At 44.7% G+C, this 22071-nt stretch overlaps 1 protein-coding gene and 1 long non-coding RNA gene across 17 annotated transcripts in view; one reads left to right on the forward strand and one right to left on the reverse strand.

Annotated features, from left to right (window-relative positions):
* Positions 1 to 17026, forward strand: part of SIPA1L1 (signal induced proliferation associated 1 like 1) — a 368796-nt gene extending 351770 nt beyond the window's left edge. For 12 of the 16 annotated variants that reach the window (XM_043556489.1, XM_043556493.1, XM_043556492.1 and 9 more), the window contains 4 exons: positions 10445 to 10591; positions 11918 to 12032; positions 14301 to 14385; positions 15019 to 17026. In XM_043556489.1, the coding sequence (XP_043412424.1) occupies positions 10445 to 10591; positions 11918 to 12032; positions 14301 to 14385; positions 15019 to 15162 (491 nt within the window). In that variant the 3' untranslated portion in view covers positions 15163 to 17026. The remainder of the gene's footprint in view (positions 1 to 10444; positions 10592 to 11917; positions 12033 to 14300; positions 14386 to 15018) is intronic. The other 4 variants (XM_043556499.1, XM_043556504.1, XM_043556500.1 and 1 more) reach the window with 1 other exon arrangement.
* On the reverse strand, positions 4485 to 8693 carry LOC122469278. The gene is made up of 2 exons (XR_006293428.1): positions 8587 to 8693; positions 4485 to 4580 (listed from the first exon to the last, which is right to left on the reverse strand). It is a non-coding gene; the product is annotated as an uncharacterized LOC122469278 (long non-coding RNA).
* Positions 17027 to 22071: the final 5045 nt, after the last annotated feature.

The following is a 22071-nucleotide window of genomic DNA, read 5'->3' on the forward strand; positions in this document are numbered from 1 at the left end:
AAAACTGATGTCAGGGAGCTTACTGAAGAAAACATTCTGGAAGTTTTATGGCTTCAGGTCTTACAATCAAATTTTTAATCCATAATGAGTTAACTTTTTTATGTTGGTTTAAGATAGTGCTCTGGTTTCATTCTTTTGCATGTGGCTGTCCAGTTTTCCCAGCACCATTTATTAAAGACCATCTTTTCCCTATTGGATATTCTTGGCCCCTTTGTCATAAACTAATTGACCGTGTATGCATATGTTTATTTCTGGGCTCTCTGTTCCATTGATGTATCTGTTTTTATACCAATACCATACTCTTTTGATTTCTGTAGCTTTGTAGTATAGTTTGAAATCCGGGATCGTGATGCCTCTGGCTTTGTTTTTTCCAAGATTGCTCTGGCTGTTCAGAGTCTTTTGTAATTACATACAATTTTGAGATTGCTCGTTCTCCTTCTGTGAAAAATGCCATTAAAATTTTGATAGGAATTGCACATTGACTCTGTAGATTGCTTTGGGTAGTATGGACATTTTAACAATATTATGAGCATGGAATACCTTCTGTTTATTTGTGTCTTCAGTTTCTTTCATCGATGTCTAATGGCTTAGAGTGTACAGGTCTTTTACCTCCTTGGTTAAAGTTATTCCTGGGTATTTTATTCCTTTTGATACAATTGTTTTCTTAATCGTTCTTTCTGATATGTTATTAGTGTATAGAAATGCAACAGATTTTGAGAATTGATTTGGTATCTTGCAACTTTACTGAATTCCTTTATTAATTCTTAAGAGTTTCTTGACAGAGTCTTTCAGGTTCTCTAATATAATATGCCATCTGCAAATAGTAAATTTTACTTCATATTTGGATGTTTTTTATTTCCTGTTTAATGCTCTGGCTAGGACTTCTAATACTTTATAGAATCAGAATGGTAAGAGTGTGCATCCTTGTCTCGTTCCTGACCTTAAAGGGAAAGCTTTCAGCTTTTCACCATTGAGTGTGATGTCAGCTATGGACTTGTCATATATGGCCTTTATTATGTTAAAGTACATCCCCTCTATACCCATATTTTGAGAGTTTTTATCGTAAGTGGATGTTGATTTTTGTCAGATGCCTTTTCTGCACCCATTGAGATGATTATACGATTTTTATCCTTCATTTTGTCAATGTTATGTATCACATTGATTGATTTGTGAATGTTGAACCATCCTTAACATCCCTGAGACAAATCCCCCTAGATCATAGTATATGGTCCTTCTAATTTATCACTGAATTTGGTCTGCTAATTTTGCATCCATGTTCATCAGAGACATTGACCTGTGATTTTTTTTTCTTATGGTGTCCCTGTCTAATTGTGGTATCTGGGTAATGCTAGCCTCATAAAATGAGTTTGGAAGTGTTCCTTTTTCTTCTTCTTTTGGAAGAGCTTTAGAAGGATTAATTCTTCTTGGAATGTTTGGTAGAATTCACCAGTAAAGTCCTCTGTTCCTGGGCTTTTGGTTGAATCAGTAGACACAAACCTCCCAACCATCTCTTTACTAGTAATGGGTCTGTTCAGATTTTCTGTTTCTTCATGGTTCAGTCTTCATGCCTTCTTCATAATCTTCATGATTCAGTCTTGGTAGGTTGTGTGTTTATGGGGATTATGCATTTTGTCTTGGTTGTGCAATTTGCTGGTGTACAATTGTTTGTAGTAGTCTCTTTAAGATCCTCTGTATTTCTCTGGTATCAGTTGTAATGTCTCTTCTTTCATTTCTGATTTGAGTCTTCTCTTTTTTCTTGGTGAGTCTAGTTAAAGATCTGTTAATTTTATATTTTGTTTATTTTTTTTTTTTTTAGTTTCTATTTCATACATTTCCACTCTGATCTGCTACTGCCTTCCTTTTACTAACTTTGGGCCTAGTCCCTTCAGTTGTAAAGTTAGGTTGTTGATTTGAGATGTTTCCTGAGGCAGGCATTTGTCACTATGAACTTGCTTCTTAGAACTGCTTTTGCAGTATCCCGTAAGCTTTGGTATGTTGTATTTCCATTTTCATTCTTTTGAAAGTATTTCTTGATATCTCTTGTGATGTCTTCTTTGACCCATTGGTTGTTCAGTACCATGTTATTTAGTCTCCATGTGTTTGTGAATTTTCCTTTTTCTCATAATTGATTTCTAGTGTCATACCATTATAGTGGGAAACGATATTTGATTTAATTTCAGTCATCTAAAATTTATTAAGACCAGTGACTTAACATATGATCCATTCTGGAGAATGTTCTGTGTGTGATTGAAAAGAATTACATTCTTTTGCTTTTGTATGAAATGTTCTATATAGAGCTGTTAAGTCCATCTGGCCTAGTGTGTGTCATTTAAGGCTGATATTTCCTAATTGACTTTGTCTAGATGATCTATCAATTGATGAAAGTGGGTTAGCAAATATCCCCTATTATTATTGAATTGCTGTTTCTCATTTTAGGTCTGTTTATATTTGTTTCATATATTTAGGTACTCCTATGTTAGGTGCATAAATATATACAAATGTTACATCCTCTTATTGGATTGGCCCCTTTATCCTTATGTGTCTTTGTTTTGTTTTAAAGTCTTTTTTGTCTGATAGCAGGATAACTATACCAGTTTTCCTTTGGTTTCCATTTGCGTGGAATATCTGTTGTCATTCCTTAACTTTCAGTCTGTGTGAGTCCTTATTTCTGAAGTAAGAAGTATATAGACATATACAGAAGTATATAGAGGGGTTGTGGGTTTTTTTTTATACAGTCACCCTCTATCTTCTAATTGGAGAATATGGTCCATTTACATTTAAAGTAATTATTGATAGCTAATACACTTTTTACTGTTTTGTAGTTCCTCTGTGTTCCTTTCTTCTTCAGCTCTCTTCCTTTGTGGTTTAATGACTTTCTGTAGTGGTGTGCTACAATTCTTTTCCCTTTATTTTTTGCGTTACCTATTGTTAGGTTTTTACTTTGTGGTTACCATGAGGTTTTCATATAACAACTTATAACACTTTACTTTTGGTTCATAACAACTTACGTTTTTTTTTGTTGTTGTTGTTTTTTAATTTTTTTTTTCAACGTTTATTTATTTTGGGGACAGAGAGAGACAGAGCATGAACGGGGGAGGGGCAGAGAGAGAGAGGGAGACACAGAATCGGAAACAGGCTCCAGGCTCTGAGCCATCAGCCTAGAGCCTGACGTGGGGCTCGAACTCACGGACCGCGAGATCGTGACCTGGCTGAAGTCGGACGTTTAACCGACTGTGCCACCCAGGCGCCCCACAACTTACGTTTTAAAGTATTCTAAAGTTCTACATTTTTACAACCCCCCCCAACAATTTATGTTTTGTTTTTTTTTTTAATTTTTTTTTTTAACGTTTATTTATTTTTGAGACAGAGAAAGACAGAGCATGAATGGGGGAGGGGCAGAGAGAGAGAGGAAGACACAGAATCGGAAACAGGCTCCAGGCTCTGAGCCATCAGCCCAGAGCCTGATGCGGGGCTCGAACTCACGGACCACGAGATCGTGACCTGAGCTAAAGTCGGACGCCCAACCGACTGAGCCACCCAGGCGCCCCAACAATTTATGTTTTTGATGTCACAGTTTACACCTTTTTTATCTTGTTTATCCCTTAAGTAGTTACAGTTGACCCTTAAGCAACAAGGGGGTATGAGATATCAACCCCCTGTACAGTAAAAAATCTGTGTATAACTGTTCACTTTCCCAAAATATAACTATTAATAGCCTACTGTTGACTGGATGCCTTACCAATAACATAGTCATTTGCAAATATTTTGTATGCATTACATACTGTATTCTTAACAATAAAACTAAAGAAAATATTGAAAACTATAAGAGAAGGTACATTTACAGTACTGTACTGTACTGTAAGTCCACCTTGTCTGCTTACATGATTAATCATTGGTCAGTACCTACACCAACTTTGTCTCATGATACAAAACACTGTAGATGTCACACGTATTGTTAACACTAGCCATCAAAAGTGAAAAGGAATGCATATTTATTTACAAGGATAATATTTATGCACTGATGATGAAGCAGCAGCAATATGATTGCTCTATGGTAGCCTAGTGGAATTGATACGATAGCCTAGCATATACACTAATGAATGAATTGCTATAAAAGTTTTATGGCATAAAGTATTAGTATATGTATAGCACAGTTTTAGAAACATGGTTACACTAAAAAAAAAAAACCCCACTTAACCTCCAATAGACTGATACGCAGTTTTCTCCCAATTACGAGTGAGAGGAATACTTTATGGTAATGTAATTCTTTGAAGGCAAAATACAAAACAGGAAGAACACTAAAACGTTATTACTTTTATATTAAATATCACTCACCTTATGCCTATGTAAGGACAAGCTGTTCACTCCCATACGAGACTGGCACATCGCATGATGACTATTTCAACCATGACGATGATGACACACAGGTACCTCCTACAGTTCTTGCTGTACAGTTACTAGATTTTCACATGAAAACACTTACATACACAATAGCTAAGTTTATTAGTTGTATGGCCTGATGATTACTTACTATTCATGAAGCGGAAGTGGATCGTAAAGGTCTTCACCCCATCTTCACACTGAGTAGGCCGAGGAGAGGGAGAAAGACGAGGGGTTAGCCATGCCGTCTCAGGGCCAGCAGAGGTGGCAACAGAAGTGGGAGAGGCAGACACGTTCCGTGTAACTATGGAAATACACTGCAATTTCTGACTTTTTTGCTTTTTCATTTCTCTGAATATGTTTCTATACAATAATGACCCTCCACTAGCTTTCCTTTCAGTGTCCACATCATAGGTTCTTGTTGTAAAAGAAGTCAAAAGCAGTTCTGCATAACCCGAACTCTTCAGTGACAATTTGTTTTCTGGCACTGCTGCTTCTATGTCTCATTCCTCATCATCTGGCACTGGTTTGGAAATACTCCTCTCCATCAAGTCATCTTCTGTTAATTCCTCTGGTGTGGTGTCTGTTAGCTCTTGGCTTTCCCCAAGATCTACATGTTGAAACCCTTCACCTCCCGCCTTTTTTTCCCATGTCCATAGGCTCCTTCATGATTTCCTTGGTCGGTTCTGTCATCAATCCTGTGAAGTCCTACACAACATCTGGACCGTTTTCTTGAGGAAGAGTTTATTATTTTGGGCTTGGTGGTTTTCACAGCTTCCTCTCTAATGACGATTTCATGAATTTCATGGTGTTTTCTCTATCACGGTTCTCTTCCATAGTGTTGACAGTCCTTTTCAAAGAGTACTGTGTAATCAGTCTTAAAGGTTCTTATGACTCCATGATCTGGAGGCTGAATTAGAGATGTCGTGTTTGGGGGCAAGTAAACCAACCCTTTGGTATTGAACTCGTGGGGTTCTGGGTGGCCAGGGCCATTGTCCAATATCAAAGAACTTTAAAAGGCAGTTCCTTAATGGCAAGGTACTTCCTGACTTCATGGACAAAGCATCAATGGAACCAGTCCAGAAAAACAGTCCTCATTGTCCAGGCCTTCTGGTACAACCAGAAGACTGGAAGCTGGTATTACTTCCCTTCAGGGCTCAGAGGTGAGTGAGTTTATAGATAAGGGCAGTCCTGATCCTAACCTGAACTGCACTTGCACAAAATAGTAGAGTTAGCCTATCCCTTCCTGCTGCACACTTGTCTTCATATGGAGTAAATAATAAGTGTCTCTTATGGCATTTTACGCCAGAATAGAGATTTTGTCTGCATTAAATCCCATTCAGGCAGATATCCTTTCTCCTCAATGATTTTCTAAATGGCATCTGGGAACTTGTCTGCTGCATCTTGGTTGGTGGAACTGCTCCTCTGGTTATCTTGAGCATTTGTAAAACCAAGCCTCTTTCTAAAATTATCAAACCATCCTTTGCTGGCATTAAATTCTGTAGCTTTAAATCTTTCACCTTCCTTTTGCTTTGCATTGTCACGTGATGACTTTGTGTTTTTCGTGAATGCTATTAGAGTCTGCAGGAATGCCTTTCTTATCAGCAGTCCTGCACCCACATAAGAGCTGCATTTGAATATGAGATAAAAAGATATTTCACAAAAAGTACGAGGCTTTCGTGCTTACTGGCACAGCTGCAGCATCGGCTTCATGAATCTCCTCTTCTTTTTTCACAGTGGTCCTTAGGCAAGATTCATTTAGCTCAAAATGGCAGGTGGCTATAGGGGCAGACCTCAATCTATGATACATATCAAGCAGTTAAACTTTTTTTGTGTAATTTCATGTCTTTCTGCTTTTGGGGAAAACTTTGAGCATCGCTAGTAGCACTTCGAATGGGTCCCCTGGTGTTATTCAGGGTTCATGGTATTGCACTAAACACAATGAAAAGTATATGAGAACGGAGATCACTTTTTACTGTGATACCCAGTTTACTGGTGAGAAGAACTGCTCATGCGGAGGTGATTAGCCTCACTTGCATTTTGAGTGGATATACGTTCCACACCAGGCCTCCCTGCGATAGCAACAGGAAGTAGCTACAAAATCACTGCAGTAGTTGGCAGTTTTTTCTTTCAGCATTTTGAGCACATCATGCCACTCCCTTCTGGCCTGGAAAAGCTTCTGCTGAAGTCTTAATGGGGATTCACTTGTACATAACAAGTTGTTTTGCTGCTTTTAAGATACTCTCCTTGTCTAATTTTGGAGATTTTAATTGTAATGTGTCTTGGTGTGGGTCCCTTTACGTTCATCTTATCTGGAACTCTCTGATCTTCCTGGATCTGGATGGATGTTTCCTTCCCCAGGTTAGGGTAGTTTTCAGCCCCTTTCGCTCTCTTCTCCATGGATCCCTATAATGCAAATGTTGGTTTGTGTGATGTTGCCCTATAGGTCCCTTAAGCTATTTTCACTCTTTTTCATTTTTGCTGCTCTGATTGGGTGAGTTCCATTGCCTTGTCTTCGAATCCACTGATCCTTTCTTCTGCTTCATCTAATCTGCTGTTGAACCTCTTTAGTATAATTTTCAGTTCAATTATTGTATCCTGAAGCTCTGTGACTTCTATTTAATATTTTCTTGTATTTTCTTTTTGTTGAAGTTATCACTGTGTGCATCCATTCTTCTCCCAAGTTCAGTGAGCATCTTTATGACTGTTACCTTGAACTCTTTGTCAGGCAGGTTACTTAGGTCCATTTCATTAAGGACTTTTCCTATGATTTTATCTTGTTCTTTTGTTTGTTACATATTCCTCTGTTTCCTCCTTTGTCTGGATTCCTTGTGTTGGTCTATGTATTAGATAAGACAGCTGCCTCTCCCAGTCTTAAAGGAGTGGCCTCATGTGGGAGATGAACCTTGCTGTTCAACCCTGCCCTAGCTCTTTCTTGTCTCTCAAACCTTTGTGATTGTCCAAAGGGCCTATTTTATTTTTAATGGATCTCAGTAGTTGGGGGTGTGCCAAGACCAGTGTCCCCAAAGGGAAGGATCTCAGCAGCTAGACTTAGACTGATTGTAAACCAGACACTCTGGCAGCAAGTATGCAAATCTAAACAGTCCTGTGGGACCACAAGTGTAAGCCCCACTGGCCACCAGAGCCAGGCGATTTCATAGTGTCACCTTGGATGGCCAGTCATAAAAATCAGCACCCTAGATGAGTGTATAAGTTCATTTCTGAGAACAGCAGGCTGGAGGAAAGCAGAGGGCAAGCACAAAGATCGCATCCACTGGCCTCTGTGCCCTGTGAGCACCTCTGTGGGCCCCTAGCTGTGTGCCAAACCTGAAGCCTGCCCCTAGGCCAAAGCTCCAGAACAAGCAAATAAGCCTCTGTCACAGGAAGACTAGCAGTTGTTTTGGTCTGCTCTCTGTGCAGTGCCCTGCTGGTGGTAGCCTGTCAAGAACTGTCCCTCCAATTGTTTAAATCCCATAGGACCCAGGAACGAAGCCCTCCCCACCCCACCCCCCCCCCCCCTTGCAGCCACCAGAGCCAGGTGAGCAAGGGGCATCCCCTGGGTGGCAGCCATAAAAACTGAGACTCCAGATGCATCTAAAAACCTCCTCCTGGCATGCTTGGTAAGATTTCCAGACCTTACCCAAGACCTGCTGAATTTCAATTTTAATACACAGGTATAGTTTTGGCATTATATTTTTACCAAACTTCCCAGCTGCTTACTATGATTGGGCAGATTTGGCTAACATTAAATTATTTTTTAGAGACTTGTATCCACTGGCTCCCTCCAGCTACCATATGAACCCAGACTTTCCATTGTTCTATCTTTCCTTGACTGTGAGGGTATTGCCTGTGGTGTCCACCAGTCATTGTCAGTTCATTCATTTGGTGAGCAGGCAAGTACTAGCTTAGGGAAAGGCATAGTGTTAATGCCAGGCACCTCCATGTTCTTGCCTTTGGTTCATAAATACCTTGTTTGCTCTGTGACCTAACTAGATCCCAATTTTATTAAAGGCCATATTCTGGGACTATGGGTTTAAATTTGTTCTTTTCCTTTCTCCTCTCTCTATCCACCTATATTCCAGGGTTCTGCACCTACCCTCCCCACTGTGACCCAGCCCAGCAGATGCCTATGATAGAACCTCTGGTCCTGCTTGTTTATTATGCCTGTCTGCCCTTATTTCACATTCTGCCTCCATTTGTACTCACCTTTCTCTTCCTTTCTTTGCTACTTCTTTGGAGCAGTGTTTTCTTTGACTCTCCTGCTTGCCTCGTTTGCTTTCTCCCTGCTCGCCTCTACGGTCCCCTTCTGGCCGATGGCAGACATCACTCAGGGATCATGCCAGCTTCTCTCAGATTCCAGCTGCTTCCTCTCCCCTGTCTGGCTTCTCTTTTCTCCACGAGGTCACCCTCCAATGAACCAGTTGACACACAAAATGGCCACTTCTTACCATCTAGACTCTAGAAGAAAAAAAAAAAAACCTCCTGGTGGTGACCAAATAGGCCCTACCCTTTTCTCCCCTGTGCCTCCGCATTGGGGTTCCTCTTCCCTGAATTCCGTTGCTCCTGTGACAAACCCTTTGTGAAGGCATGTCTGCGTGGGTCGTGTCAAAGGAGACCCTGTCTTCTAGAGGCTTCTGTTCTAAGCGACCTGGAAATCACACCCACAGTCATTGTCCAGCCAAGGAAGCCATGCCTTCTCACTTTCCTGAAAGTCAGCCAGCAGCCCAGTGTGCCCCCCTGTCCTGAATGGAGCAAGCCTTGTTGGGCTGATCCCTCAGCCCTTGTTTCAGTGACTGTCACTGAAATGTGTTTGGGCAACGCGGAAGCAGCAACCTCTTTTTCACGTATGGAAATTTGGGCACCAGAGAGAAAAGGGCAGAGGGGTTGTGAGTGACACACAAAATTGTTCCACCCACTTACCCTTGGTGGGAGCAGGTTTAAACAGAGCAAAGCGTTTAATATCTGGCAGTATTTGTTGATTTCCATTTACTCATAATTTTGCTAATTTTAAGCACATTAATAACTGGCAGCTGCAGTTCAGAGCAGTTCTTTATGTAATTTGAAAGGGAAAACAAGCACTAAATATACTCTGGTTTACCAGGCTATCATAATTGGTGAAACTTTTTAACTCCTTGTAAACAGGTATTTCTGGAGCCACTTAGTGATTTCAGCTGAGCTTTTAGCTCACGTTGGCATGGATTTTAGTGCTGTAGTCACACTCTGCCCTGTTGAGAGCATTTCCACGTCATGAGCCCAGCAGCCCTCTCCCTCTGTTCTCTGCCCTATGAACTTGAGCACTAGCAGCCTACTGGTGGCTCACTCTCTGTCGCAGCTCAGGCTGTGGGACTGCTGTGATCCCAAACCAGTCCCAAGAGTAGCTCCTTGTGCCCTTGGGAAGGGGAAGAAGGCCAGCACCAATCCTAACATCCCCTTCTTGTAGGAACTCCCATCTGGATAATCGAGCACCCTCACATCATCTGATTCGGTGCTCACACCGCCCTGCAGACACATCCCCAGGGTACAGGGCCAGCGTAGTCTGGGGAGAAGTCTGTCTCTCCTGCCCCAGGGGTGCAGGGGGTCCACAGGCAGGTGGGTCAGAGTCCAGGTCCCAGTCCAGTGAGAACGACCCTACTATCCCCTGGAACAGATACCAACAAGCTTCCTGGTCTGGCTTCAAACCCCAGTTGTCTGTCAAACCACACTTCAGCATCCTAGCCTGAATCCTTGACTGAAAAAAAGCAAGACACTGGAGCCACCCTGGGCCCCACTGTAGACAGCTCCCACAAAAGCAGACATGTTGCCTGGGTGCAAAACTAACTTTTCTGTGTCTCACACTACTAGAAATGAGATAGAGGGAGGTTATTGAAAAATGAGTTAAGACTGGAAGAAGCCAGTTCCTGGTTCACATCAGCTTTAGGACAGCCCCTCGTGGCCTGCTGGATTAGAAACAGATTCCAGACAACAACTGAGTTAGAAATCTGCTGTGGTAACAGGAACTGGGTAAGACCTTGAGCGGTTCTCCTGTGGGCATGAGAAGTATCTGATCTTTCTTCTCTTCCTGTAGGAGAGTTCTCAGCCTCGGACAGCTCCCTCACTGACGTCCAGGAGACTCGAAGGCCACCCATGCCCGACCCTGGCCTGATGCCCCTGCCCGATGCCGCTGCGGATTTGGATTGGTCCAACCTGGTGGACGCTGCGAAGGCCTATGAGGGTGAGTCTGCTGCAGACCAAACAGGACAGCACAGGACCTGCAGGGCCACGCTGGGGTTTGGGCAGTGCGAGGCTCCGGTCTGTCCCTGTCCACTCGGTTTCCTCCAACACCCCGCCAGCACATGGACTTGACCGGCACAGCCAGAAACAGTTGAACCCACAGTTACCGAGTACTCGGTAGGGGCACACGTTGCGTGATTTAAACAGGTGGAGCCTGCCATCTCCTCCACAGAGGAATTCACAGCATTGTGCCTCACCTGCCCATGCGTGGGGAGGGCAGGGTGTGGGGGGAATCCCAGCTGTCACTTGACTGAAGAGATCACACGTCCAGAGAGAGTCTTTCACCGCATCATAAAGACATCATTGCAAAGTGCGTGGTTGGATCTGTTAGGATGCTTGGTCCACTTGGCCGGCCCCAGTCTCGACAAATGTCAGGGACACTCCCTTTGTGCTCCTTGTTCACCTCTCCAGACTCTGGTAGCACATTTCCCGTGACTAAATGTAATGTTGTGTATGTGCACAAAAATTGTCAAATACCTGTTTTGAATAGACTGACTTCACTCTATGTTCATCAATGTAAACTCTCTGGAAATACTCTTTTAAAAAACGGTGATATCAGATGAATGGTTTGGGGCTTGTCTTGCTCTTGCTTGAAGAATTGAATGTAGCTATTCAGTCAAGCTAGAGTTTTCAGGAGAAATGGATTAGGCCACAGAATTCAGAAGTCCGGCCACCATGGCGGAGTCCACAGGGCATCCGTCCCCATGTTAGCTGATGGTACTTCCCCGGTACTGCCTTGATTTTAACTTTCGATTTGTTGGTCACTCTTTTATCTAAGATGGAAGCAGTTTTGAGTTTTTAACGAGAGGTTTTTCAAACTTTGATTTCGTTTTCTTGTCTCATTTTTGGTTTGGTATATTTTGGAATACGTATGGTTGGACTTTGAAGCCAACGGAGATAGCCAGCTATCTTGTGGAAACATTTCTAGAAGTGCATTTTATATCCTCACCCGGTGGAAAGCCTTGGTCTGGAAATTTGGCACAATGCCCGTTTCCAGGGAAACATTTCATAGAATGCTACTTTGATGAGTAATGAAGGGAGGACTACAAATCGATTCACAAGTATTTTTCAAAGAGAACTGACAACGTTACTGTCCTCTTACTGCTGCAACAGTAATTTTTCCTACACGGGTCAGGAGCTAGGTTTCGGAGGCCTCTGCTCACAATGTTCAGATCTGACCCTCGGTGTAGGCCAGCTGTTGACGTTTGAGAGATAGGACCTAGGATGTGGCTCTAACATCCTGAATGGCTTCTTCTCTCCCTTCCAGTCCAGAGAGCCTCCTTCTTTGCTGCTGCTGATGAAAACCACCGCCCCTTGAGTGCCGCGTCCAACAGTGACCAGCTGGAGGAGCAGGCGCTGGCCCAGATGAAGTCTTACAGCAGGTCGGTTACCCAGTGGTGAGGCCACCGCCCTGCACCGTGTGTCGCCTCCTCTAGTGACAGCAAGTGTGGGGAAGAGGAGACGGAGGCCACGTGGATTAGCTGCTCAAAGCTCAGCAGCACAGGGCCAGGCTCATCACATTTTAGAACGCTTTGTAACTAAGTACCGTAAACATGATTAAACTGTTCTTGGTGACTTAGAATCATGAATAGTCATCATTATTTGACATTGTGATACACGTATGCCCTCGGGGCTTATCAGGTAAGGTAAGAAAAATCACTTGCCTTGTAGCCTTGAGCCTGGTTTTGGAATCTGTCCCTCTGCTCTCGGTCGTGCTCGGGAACATGGCGCTATCTTTGCAGGTCCCAGGGGGCAGCTTCAGAGCTACATTAGGTCTGGGTCACAAGGGTGGGTAAGAGAGATCAGATACAGAATGAAAGGCAAGCAGTGACTGAGGCCTTGAGGGTTTTCTTAAGAGTTAGGAGCTGGGATTTTGACTTCGGTTTTAACTGTGTAGAGGCAGACTTCCATTTTCCCTCTGTTTCAAGCGTGAGGATGTTGGATATATATGTGTCATATCATGGATATTAAAGCAGCCCATGGGCTGCCATGGTACACGCATTAGGCGCTCCTTGACACAGAATAATTTCATCAGTTTGAAATCTCCCTTTAAAACCTTTTGAGGGCAGTTAAGAATCCAGGTATCTCTAAAACTTGGTCAGAAACAGATAATAGGAAAAGTGAGGTCGGCATAGGTTATCCAGACAGCCTGTGGGACCTGTTCCTGAAGACTCCTCGGAGCAAGTGTGCAAGGAAATGCCCTTCAGAAGAGAGAAGAGGAGGAATGTGTTGTTGGTCAGAAGTATAATGGAGGCCGCGTTCACTCCTATCATAGAGGTGTCTCTGGTGGGAGGGCTGCAGTTAGCTTGGCCGTTGAGAACTTTAAGGAAAAAACCCACCGAGGGTGGGGCCTCCTCCAACAGGGAGAAGTCTGAATGAACAAGTCCATCTTCCTAAGGATTATTGAGCCAACTAGTTCTTAAATCTTTGTGGAATCATAAGATGAGGGTGATGGTTGGCACTTTTCTTTTTGTTCAGTGAACAAATAAATGAAGTTAAATGTGTTCTTAAAACTCAAGGCGTACACAGACACAAAATTCACTTTGCAAACCTTCGCAAGTCAAGATAGGCTGCTAAGGGTTTGAACTGGTCGTCCCCCATCTTAAAAGTTTGCAGATTCTTATCATTTCATTTGTTGCACTGTGAGTTTTGCCTTTTGGGCTTGTAGATCTAGAATTAGGTCTAGAATTAGCCAAAGACATCAACACAGTTCGAGACTGCCTTTTCTTGATTCCAAAACTTCGGTCTGTCTGTACCTTCCCTTTTGACCTCTGCGAAGTGGTAGCCATGTGTAATCCCAGCGGAAGGCTCTAGATTCTTGGTTGTGTGACTCTGAGGTGGCGTATCTGGCTGGAACTCACGGGAACTTTCCACAGCTTGAATTCAAGTAGACAGGAGTTGGACGAAGAACAGTTGACAAGGGTCTTCCGCCCTTGCCCGGCTGTCTCATCCTCTAACGGGTTTTTTTTTTTTTTTTTTTTTGGTGCCCCACTGGCCTGGCATTGCTATAGCACTTAGGTAAATTGGGAGAAAGAAAATTGCAGGCCTTGTTCGCTCATCACAATAGCCAAGGAGACATTAAGGTTGGACTGACAAGCTTTTGAAACCTGTGGTCTTATTTTTTAACTATTTTAAGATATTTAGACAAGCTTTCAAGACAAGAGCACGATACCTGAGCTGCAGCCGGATGAGTAACCACAGACTGTTTTACGGGGAACCAGAGACCTAGCTATCCTGGTTGCCCCGAGGCAGAGCTGACATCAGCCCCTCTGCACACAGAGGAGTGGCTCTCTTCTCCTCAAAGCCGCTGGAGAGAGCAGGGAGCACCGCACTGCTTGACGGCTGTGTCTGCCAGAAAGTGCCTCTCCCGCTGCCAGAGCCCGTTCTCACTTTCTGTCCCGTATTCTTGTATTCTCTTGTCATGGAGTGACAGCGTCTGTAACAAAGGAAGCTAATGATTGGCTGCATTCACCCTTGTATTACCTTTTGTTAAGATTACCTTTTCCTTTTTAAAGTGAAAACGCACATTGGGTCACCGTACTGAGTAATCTGACATAAAAAAAAAATACAGCGGCCTCACTAAAAAAGGGCCAAACAAACCCAGCCACAGAGGTTTCTCCTGACACCCGTCTTTTGTCTCTTGCCGCCAGCAGTAAGGATTCCTCTCCCACTCTGGCGTCCAAAGTGGACCAGCTGGAAGGTATGCTGAAGATGCTCCGGGAAGACTTGAAGAAGGTAAACACATTCTCAAAGTGCCTGGTCTGTGCAAATTGTGCTTGAACAAACACCCTTCTTAAGTAGTGTCCGTGGACTGACCACGTGGACTGTCTGTTTCCTCGGGACACGTGTTCCACGGGCCACCTGGAGCCCGGTTCCCACTGACTCACACTGCGCAAGAAGGGCCTTCGTTGTCACACGTGCAGAACAATTGTGAAAGCCCCCAAACCCCCGCCAGCCCCACCGAGCTCTCTCTCGGCCTCCCCACTCCTCGTCTCAGGGGTCAGTAGCCCAGACCCACACGTCTTCATTGTTAATCCGGGCTTTCACACCCCTTCTTCACACAAGAAGAATTGTTTTGTTGCTCGAGTGGCTTTCGCTGTGTTAAGCCAACAGCCACCAAAACAATAGTCCAAAAGTTAAGATGGTCCTTCTCGAAGATGCTCAAGGACCCATGAATGTGTTGGCTTTCCGAAACCAACTGTGGGGAGTCTCCAGAAGACCTGTCCCCTGGTTTGAGCGAGTCTAGGACCAGGCCACGTTCACACATTGTTAGCAGATGTTTAGGCTAAAGAACAGAAGTGGGTGAAGGGTACAGACAGATCCCTGGCCACCCCTCCCAGCCCTTCTCTCCTCTCCCCTCCCTCCCAGGAAAAAGAAGACAAAGCCCACCTCCAGGCGGAGGTCCAGCACCTGCGGGAGGACAACCTGAGGCTGCAGGAGGAGTCCCAGAACGCCTCAGACAAGCTCAAGAAGTTCACCGAGTGGGTCTTCAACACCATAGACATGAGCTAGGGCAGGCTGAGGGGACAGGAGTGGGGGGCACGGGGGTGCTCTCCGGTGAGATTTGGCAGTCCCTAGCCGTGACACTGAAAGCATTCTCTGCCTCCCCACCCCTCCTCCCCGGCCTCCTACTCCGGCCCCTCTCGGGGAGTGCACAACACGATTGCAGATCAACAATCATTATCTGCCTTTTGTAGAAAAGAAAAACGAAAAAGTAAATAAAAATTTTAAAAAGTAAAATAAAAGTTTAACTGCTAAAATGTGAATGTCTTTATTTTTTTGCACAATATCTTTATCTGTTATGTATTTAAAAAAAAGAAAAAAAAAGTGGGCCTAGGCTGTCCTGGCCCATCTGCCTCTATTTCCATTAGCTCTGATCTATTTCAGGTAACCCAAGCTTTCCCTCCTTATCCTGACAAATGTCATTGCTCCTAATAAAGTTTTTAAAAGTTGTTTGTTTAGGGAGGGGGATTTCCTTACCTCTGTTCCTAAAACGTCGGGGGAGGAAGGTGCTTTAAGAAAACGCCTGCCTCCCTTGAATGGCCTGTGCATGAGCTAGTGCCCTTGTCCCTATCTTAGCCGCTGTGGGCAGGTCAGGGTTACCGCCAGGTGCACCAGAGACCGGGCTCGCGCCTCGGGCCACGCCCCCCGGGCCACGCCCCCTTCCTGTCCCGCATTGTGACGTAACTCCTCCCCTGCTTCCTTTCCCCAGGCAGATGGGCCCAGGTGTGTGCTTCTCGGAGCTGGACCCCTTTTTGTCTGGTGTGACTGAGTCCTACCAGGTTGGAGTCTGCCTCTCCACGGCTTCCTGGCTCCAAACGTTCATTGGGTTCAGAATTCCTCCAGACTAAAAACTCGTTTGCATTTTGGTCAAAAGTATAGCTTTTGTTCGAGGTGTTTAAAGATGAAAATGTGGCAAAATTGGGCTCTTTGGCGCCCTCAAAATGACCATATTAATTAATTAATTAATCAATCCTCTCCAAAGCCAGATTTCACCAGTGTTTGTAACTAGGGAAAGTGAATGTTAAAATGTTTCCTGCTTGCTTGTTAGGAGCAACGACTGTGATAACAGAATGGGCTTTGAAACCTGCATGTCCCAGTGTGCGATTTAAGCACGGCATTTGCTGAATCCCTTTGTGGCCGAAGGATTCCGCTACAGAAATGACTTGATGTGCTCTTTGTCCTGTCTAGCGCTCTAGCCACTCTGGGGCCTCTGGTCATTGTTCCAAGGCTCCCAGTCCTGCAGACAGACACGCTGGGCCCACCAGTGTTGAGGAACCCAGGGAGCCCCTGGTGGCCTTGTTCCCTGCCTTCATAAAATGTCACTCAGCTGACACCCGTGTCCCTTCAGTGGCAACTCTGATCTAGGGAAAGTTCCGCAACGTACGGTCCTCTGTGTGGAAGCTCCCTGCCCCAAGTGATCTCAGCTCCTTCCTCCAACCCTGACGGGAATGGGATGGGTGTTCTCTCTTCTCCCCCCACCCCCTCCACCAGACTTTTATGCTACAGTTTCATTCATGATTGTGATTTTTTTCAAGGGATTTTTTTTTTTCCTGGTGACGTTTCCATCACGGAAAATAGGAAGATTTCGGAGTGCTTTGTAAAGATCTCAATTGTCTGCCTCTTTCTCTCTTTGACTTGTATGAAGGAGATTGTTACATTGCCTGATAATCTCTTTGTAAATGAGAAATACTGCTAACATCCAAGCATTCTGAAGTCTTGCTTATCCTGACTTTTTATTTTGTCTTTCATTTGTTTGGGAACTTGGGGCAAGCTATTTATTAGAGTTTTGCAACAGAGTTCTTGTTTGAAGCCTTTAAAGACTACTTGTAAAATTCAAACAATAAAATTCATTTTAAATGCTCTTTTAAAACGCTTTGGTATTATTGCTTGAGGTTTTCGCATTTCAAAGACCACCCAGTAACCCGTTGACCCTCCTTGCAACCAGTGTTTTCATCAGGCTCCCTTAACACTAAAGGATGATTCTTCCAAGTTTCTGCCCCTCTTAGAATGTTAATAACCTTTTTTATTCTCTGTTCGTCGTTAGAGAATTCCTGATTTGGCTTCTCTGCTTATAATTTAATATTTACAGAGCACTTTCTAATTAGCTCCTTCTTCATTATCCATGTGTGGATTTTCCATGACAACACTGTCATTCCCCGAGACCAGCACATGTTTGGACGGCCTCGACCACACCACCCAAATCTGTGTTAGATGTTGTGTGCTCCGGGAATACAAATGCCTGTTAATATCAGGCTGTACAAAATATAATTAGGAAAGTTAATCTGCTGAAAAAATCATAATGCATTCCAAAGCCAAATGGAACCAAATTTTTAAAATCTACCACATCACTGTTCCTCTCCAGTGGTGCAGCTAATTGAGAACTGACAAGAGTTCCTTCCTTTTATTTGGTTCAACAATTCTACAATTTCTAGAATTACAAGACAGGGTAAGACTGGATGCCCCCAGACACTCTGATTCGCAAGCTAAAAAGGGTCTGTTTAGACCATGATTCTTACCTGATGGGAAGGGCTTGGACGTGGGTTGAGAGTCCCCGGGAGAAGGTGCCATTAGCCCGCGTTGAGGGAGGGTCTTCGTGCATGAGCTGACTGGCGGGGCCATTTGGTTGTGCTTCCTGTCTGCTGCCTGTGATCAACAGATGGGGTGGGGTTGGATTACTAACTCCTCAGATGGGGATACAACCGATAGTCCAAGGGCAAAGGAAATCGACCCAGTGCGCTTCGGCCATTTCTCTCTAGTTAAATGCAGAATGAGAACGAACCGTAGTCTCACCGTAGATTCCTGTCAGCAGCTTTGTGGTGCCACTTCCCCAGCGTGACCAAAGTTGACGTGAAAAGTGCTAGATGGGCCAGACCTGGGCCAGAAACCCATGACCAGTGAAGACCTAGGCGCTGTTCACCACGAACTCTGCTACTCTAAAAGAATGATCCCACAGGAATGTTGGATACCTCTCTCTGTGTGAATTACGCCACTAACGACCTATCCGTAAGGAATTGTCACACGCTGACAAACATTTGACTTCGACTGGGACGCGAGTCCCATCCGCTACACCGCAGCTGTGTCTGTAGGTAAGTTAACCTCATCTCTGAGTCTGGGTTCCTCATCTGCCAAAATAGTAACCGTGTGATGTAGTTTGAAGGATTAAATGGAACCACCTGTTAAATAAAGCCATTGACCGGCAAATTTGAAGACACAACCTGTCTTCCATCTCCAGTATGTTAAGGTTCTGATGTTGTTTTTCTGGGAGAGTATCCTGAGGTGTTAATAGCAGGGTGGGATGGAAGAACCAGGATGAGCTTCCCCCACTCAGTTTCCTATCAGGTGCTTTCAACCCTTTGCCGTGTCTCTTAGAACGGTGATTCTCGAATTTGAGCTTCCATCAGAATCACCTGGAGGTTTTTGTTAAAACACAGGTCACAGGGCAGCATCCCCAGGATCCGTGAGTTAGCAGGTCTGGGGTGGGTACTCAGTGGTGTATTTTCTCCAAGTTCCCGGGTGATGATTTAAAAGCAGGCCTTTCAAAGAATAGGGGTAACAGGTGGACATCCGTATCCATTAATATTTAAAAGAAACAGATGCTACAGTATAAGGCTCTTACGCCATATACCTGAGTGTTCTTTTTGATATGTTAGCCAACCACAGAGCACTTTGCAGGGGAAACAGGCTTAAACTATAGCTAAAGAGAGTTTAAAGACCATTTTTTAAATTAAAACTTAGTAAGTTAAGGGGCGCCTGGGTGGCTCGGTCAGTTATGCGTCTGACTTCAGCCCAAGTCATGATCTCACGGTCCGTGAGTTCGAGCCCCGCGTCAGGCTCTGTGCTGACAGCTCAGAGCCTGGAGCCTGTTTCAGATTCTGTGTCTCCCTCTCTCTCTGCCCCTCCCCTGTTCATGCTCTGTCTCTGTCTCAAAAATAAACGTTAAAAAAAAAAATTTTTTTTTTTAAATAAAAGTTGCATGAATCGTTCTGCCATTTGACTTTTAAATCCCTGTGTTAACTGGATGGTACAGGAGTGCCCTTATGCCCATTAAGGGGATGGAACTAGTTACCAGGTCAGCAAGGAGTGAACTTGGTCACCTTGGGGCGACTGGCGATTCGGATGGCAGTGCTACCTAGGAGAGCAAGGCAGGGGAGAGCCAGGGAAGGGTACTGGGTCAGGCCCACAGTGTGTGGCCACACGGGAATACAAAACCTGGGAGATGTGGTTCCAGCTGGGAGTGCTGGCTTCCGCTCGCTGACTTCCAAATTCAGCCCCGCCTGCTTACCCCGATCTCCGAGAACCTACCCAACCTCAAAGTTCTCAAGCGAGTTTTCGACTGCCCTCATACCTGCCCCACCTGTTCAGAAACATTTACCCAAATCCTTGCGCCACAGACCAGCCCATTTCCTCCAGTTCTTCCTGGAAAGGGGGGGGAGGGGAAGGGTTGCTTAGGTTCCATACCCTTTAGAAAAGCTGTAGCTCGGAGACTCGAAGAGCCTGGCGGTCCTTCCTGAGATGATCATTGCAACCTTGCTTGCACTGGCTCCTGCGCTGACCCTTCATCGTGCTCCTTCCCACAGATGTCCTGCCTCTCCTTGGGTTTCCCTCCGCACCTGGTCAGACTCGCCCTCCCGGCCCTCCAGCCTTGCAAATGCAGCATTTCCTCCTGTCTTGCCTTCATGCGCCCCCGAGAGCTTTCACCTTCCCTTCCCTTCTCCTTAACACTCCTTTGGCCAAGCCTGCCTTCAGTCCTGTGAGTGTGCAGAGCTCACATTTCCTTCCATTGCTGAACTCTAAATGAGCACCTCTCGCTATGCTCCCTTACCCCTCCTTTGCCAGGCACAGCCCCGCCTTTAAACATATGCAGCTCGCTTCATCCTTCTCTTTGGACCTCTTGTGACCCACTGTCAACCTGAATGATCTCCCAAACAAAAGAACCTAAAGCTTTGGGTACCTTACTCTGCACCTTTAGACAAATGCTTTCCTTAAGGCATCTCGTCATATGTTCCGGGGAGGCATCTATGATTCCTTTTCCTTAACCAAAGCGCTGTGTTATTTTAAATGAGCCTGTCTCCCTACGCGGTTTTTTTGGGTTATACATTTGTCAGCACACCCCCAGATCTCTAATGAGGCCACCCAACCACACCTCTCCTATGCATTTCTGTAATTCAGCCTGTAAGAAAAGCATCACAAGAGGGTATCCGCCGATAAAATCCAGGCTTCTTTGCAAAAGTGTAGATGGTTTGGGAGGGTGTGGGCTCTCCAGGTCAACACAGACACCTCCATCCCCTACAGCCTTCCACACTCCCAGCTCACTGTCCACATTTATGTAACTGGCCCGGTAGATAGGCATTTAAGTTGCAGTCTTCTGGATCCTATTGCCAAACCCAAGAGAGCCATATCCTTCACCAGCCCCAGCCCCCATCATACACACACACTCCTATCCCACCCCACCCTCACCTTCCTGGGAGCAAAGACTCTTAGAAAAGACACTTAAGAAAGGAGTTATATTCAAGTTCCAATGACAAACTAGGAGTGACTAACACAGGTGCCTGGAGGTGGCCTTTCAGTCACCTATCTTAGTGGGGAGGTAGGACAGAGTGGTAACTTGACCTAGTAACTATTCTAAAGAGCTTAAGGGTATTAGAAAAGAGTTACTTTTTGTAGGCTGCTTAAATGTTGTTCTGCAATCTGAAAACAATGAATATGCTCAGCAAACTTTGGTTTTAGTTGGTACAAAGATAAACTCGCCCAACATAGGTACCTTTCAAATCAATGTGGCTATGCCTATTACAACATGCTCTGTAAATGCAGTCTAGCTTAATACTAAAGATTCCAGCTGGAGTAGAAGCGAGGACATCATTTACAGGCACTGGGGATAGACAATTCTACCTCCAAAAAGAAAAGATCTGGTGCAGGGTAGGAGGGGTAGGGGGTACGGAGTTACTGACCACCGTTTTTAAGTATTTGACATGTCATTGTATGAAGGAGAAACCACCAACCAGCCTTGATGTCTGTAGTTCTAGAGGCAAAAATGGAACCAATGGATGCCTGTTGTAGGAAACAGATTTCGTCCCTGAGATAGCTGATCAATGGTGACTGGGTGGCTTCCTGGGCTGGAAGCCAAGAATTAGGAGTTAGAGTAGGAACCGCTTTGTGAAGATGCCATCCCTTCATCTTTTCTAGTGGACTCTTGCCTTCTTTAAATAAACTTGGAGTCATGAGCCACAGACTCGGGATGGAAGGAGACCATCCTCTCAAGATAGGCAGTTCTGCCTCCCAGCCCTGACGGGGTTGAATCTCCTTTTCGTTGTCCAGCCACCTGAGCGTGAGCACATCCGGTGAGGGGGAACTCACTACTTCCCGGGGCAACACACTGTACCTTTGTGTGTCCCTTTTCAGTCACTCCAGTTATTTAGGGAAAATCCATTTCCCTTTAGTTTTTGTAACTACTCCCAGTCCCCACCATTTCAAGTTACACAAACATGAATTTCTCTCCCCCCCGTAGTAACCACCAGTATTTTGGAAAACATCAAGTGTTCTCAATGTTATTTATTCCCTTGGGACAAAAACTCCCTACTCTCTCAACTTTTCCTCCTGCGTCATGGACTCCAGCCCCTTTCCCACAATAATATAATCACGTGTAACATGAATTAAGGACACAAATGCTCCGTGTGCATTAGCCCATTGAGTACTCACAACGGCCCTGTGAGGTAGGGCTAGGATTGTCCCTATTCTACCAAACAAGACTGAGGCCTAGAGAGGTCAAATCATTTATTACACTAGAATAGCTGGTGAGTGGTAGAACCGAGATTCAGATCCACTCTGTGGATTCCAGACCCAATATTCACTTAATCTGTATTTTCTCAGTCCTGGTCCAGAGGACTCCTGGTCCTCTGGGGCCTATGCTTGGTCGCATAG

This window comes from Prionailurus bengalensis, chromosome B3 (assembly GCF_016509475.1).
Source record: "Prionailurus bengalensis isolate Pbe53 chromosome B3, Fcat_Pben_1.1_paternal_pri, whole genome shotgun sequence".
NCBI lineage: Eukaryota > Metazoa > Chordata > Mammalia > Carnivora > Felidae > Prionailurus > Prionailurus bengalensis.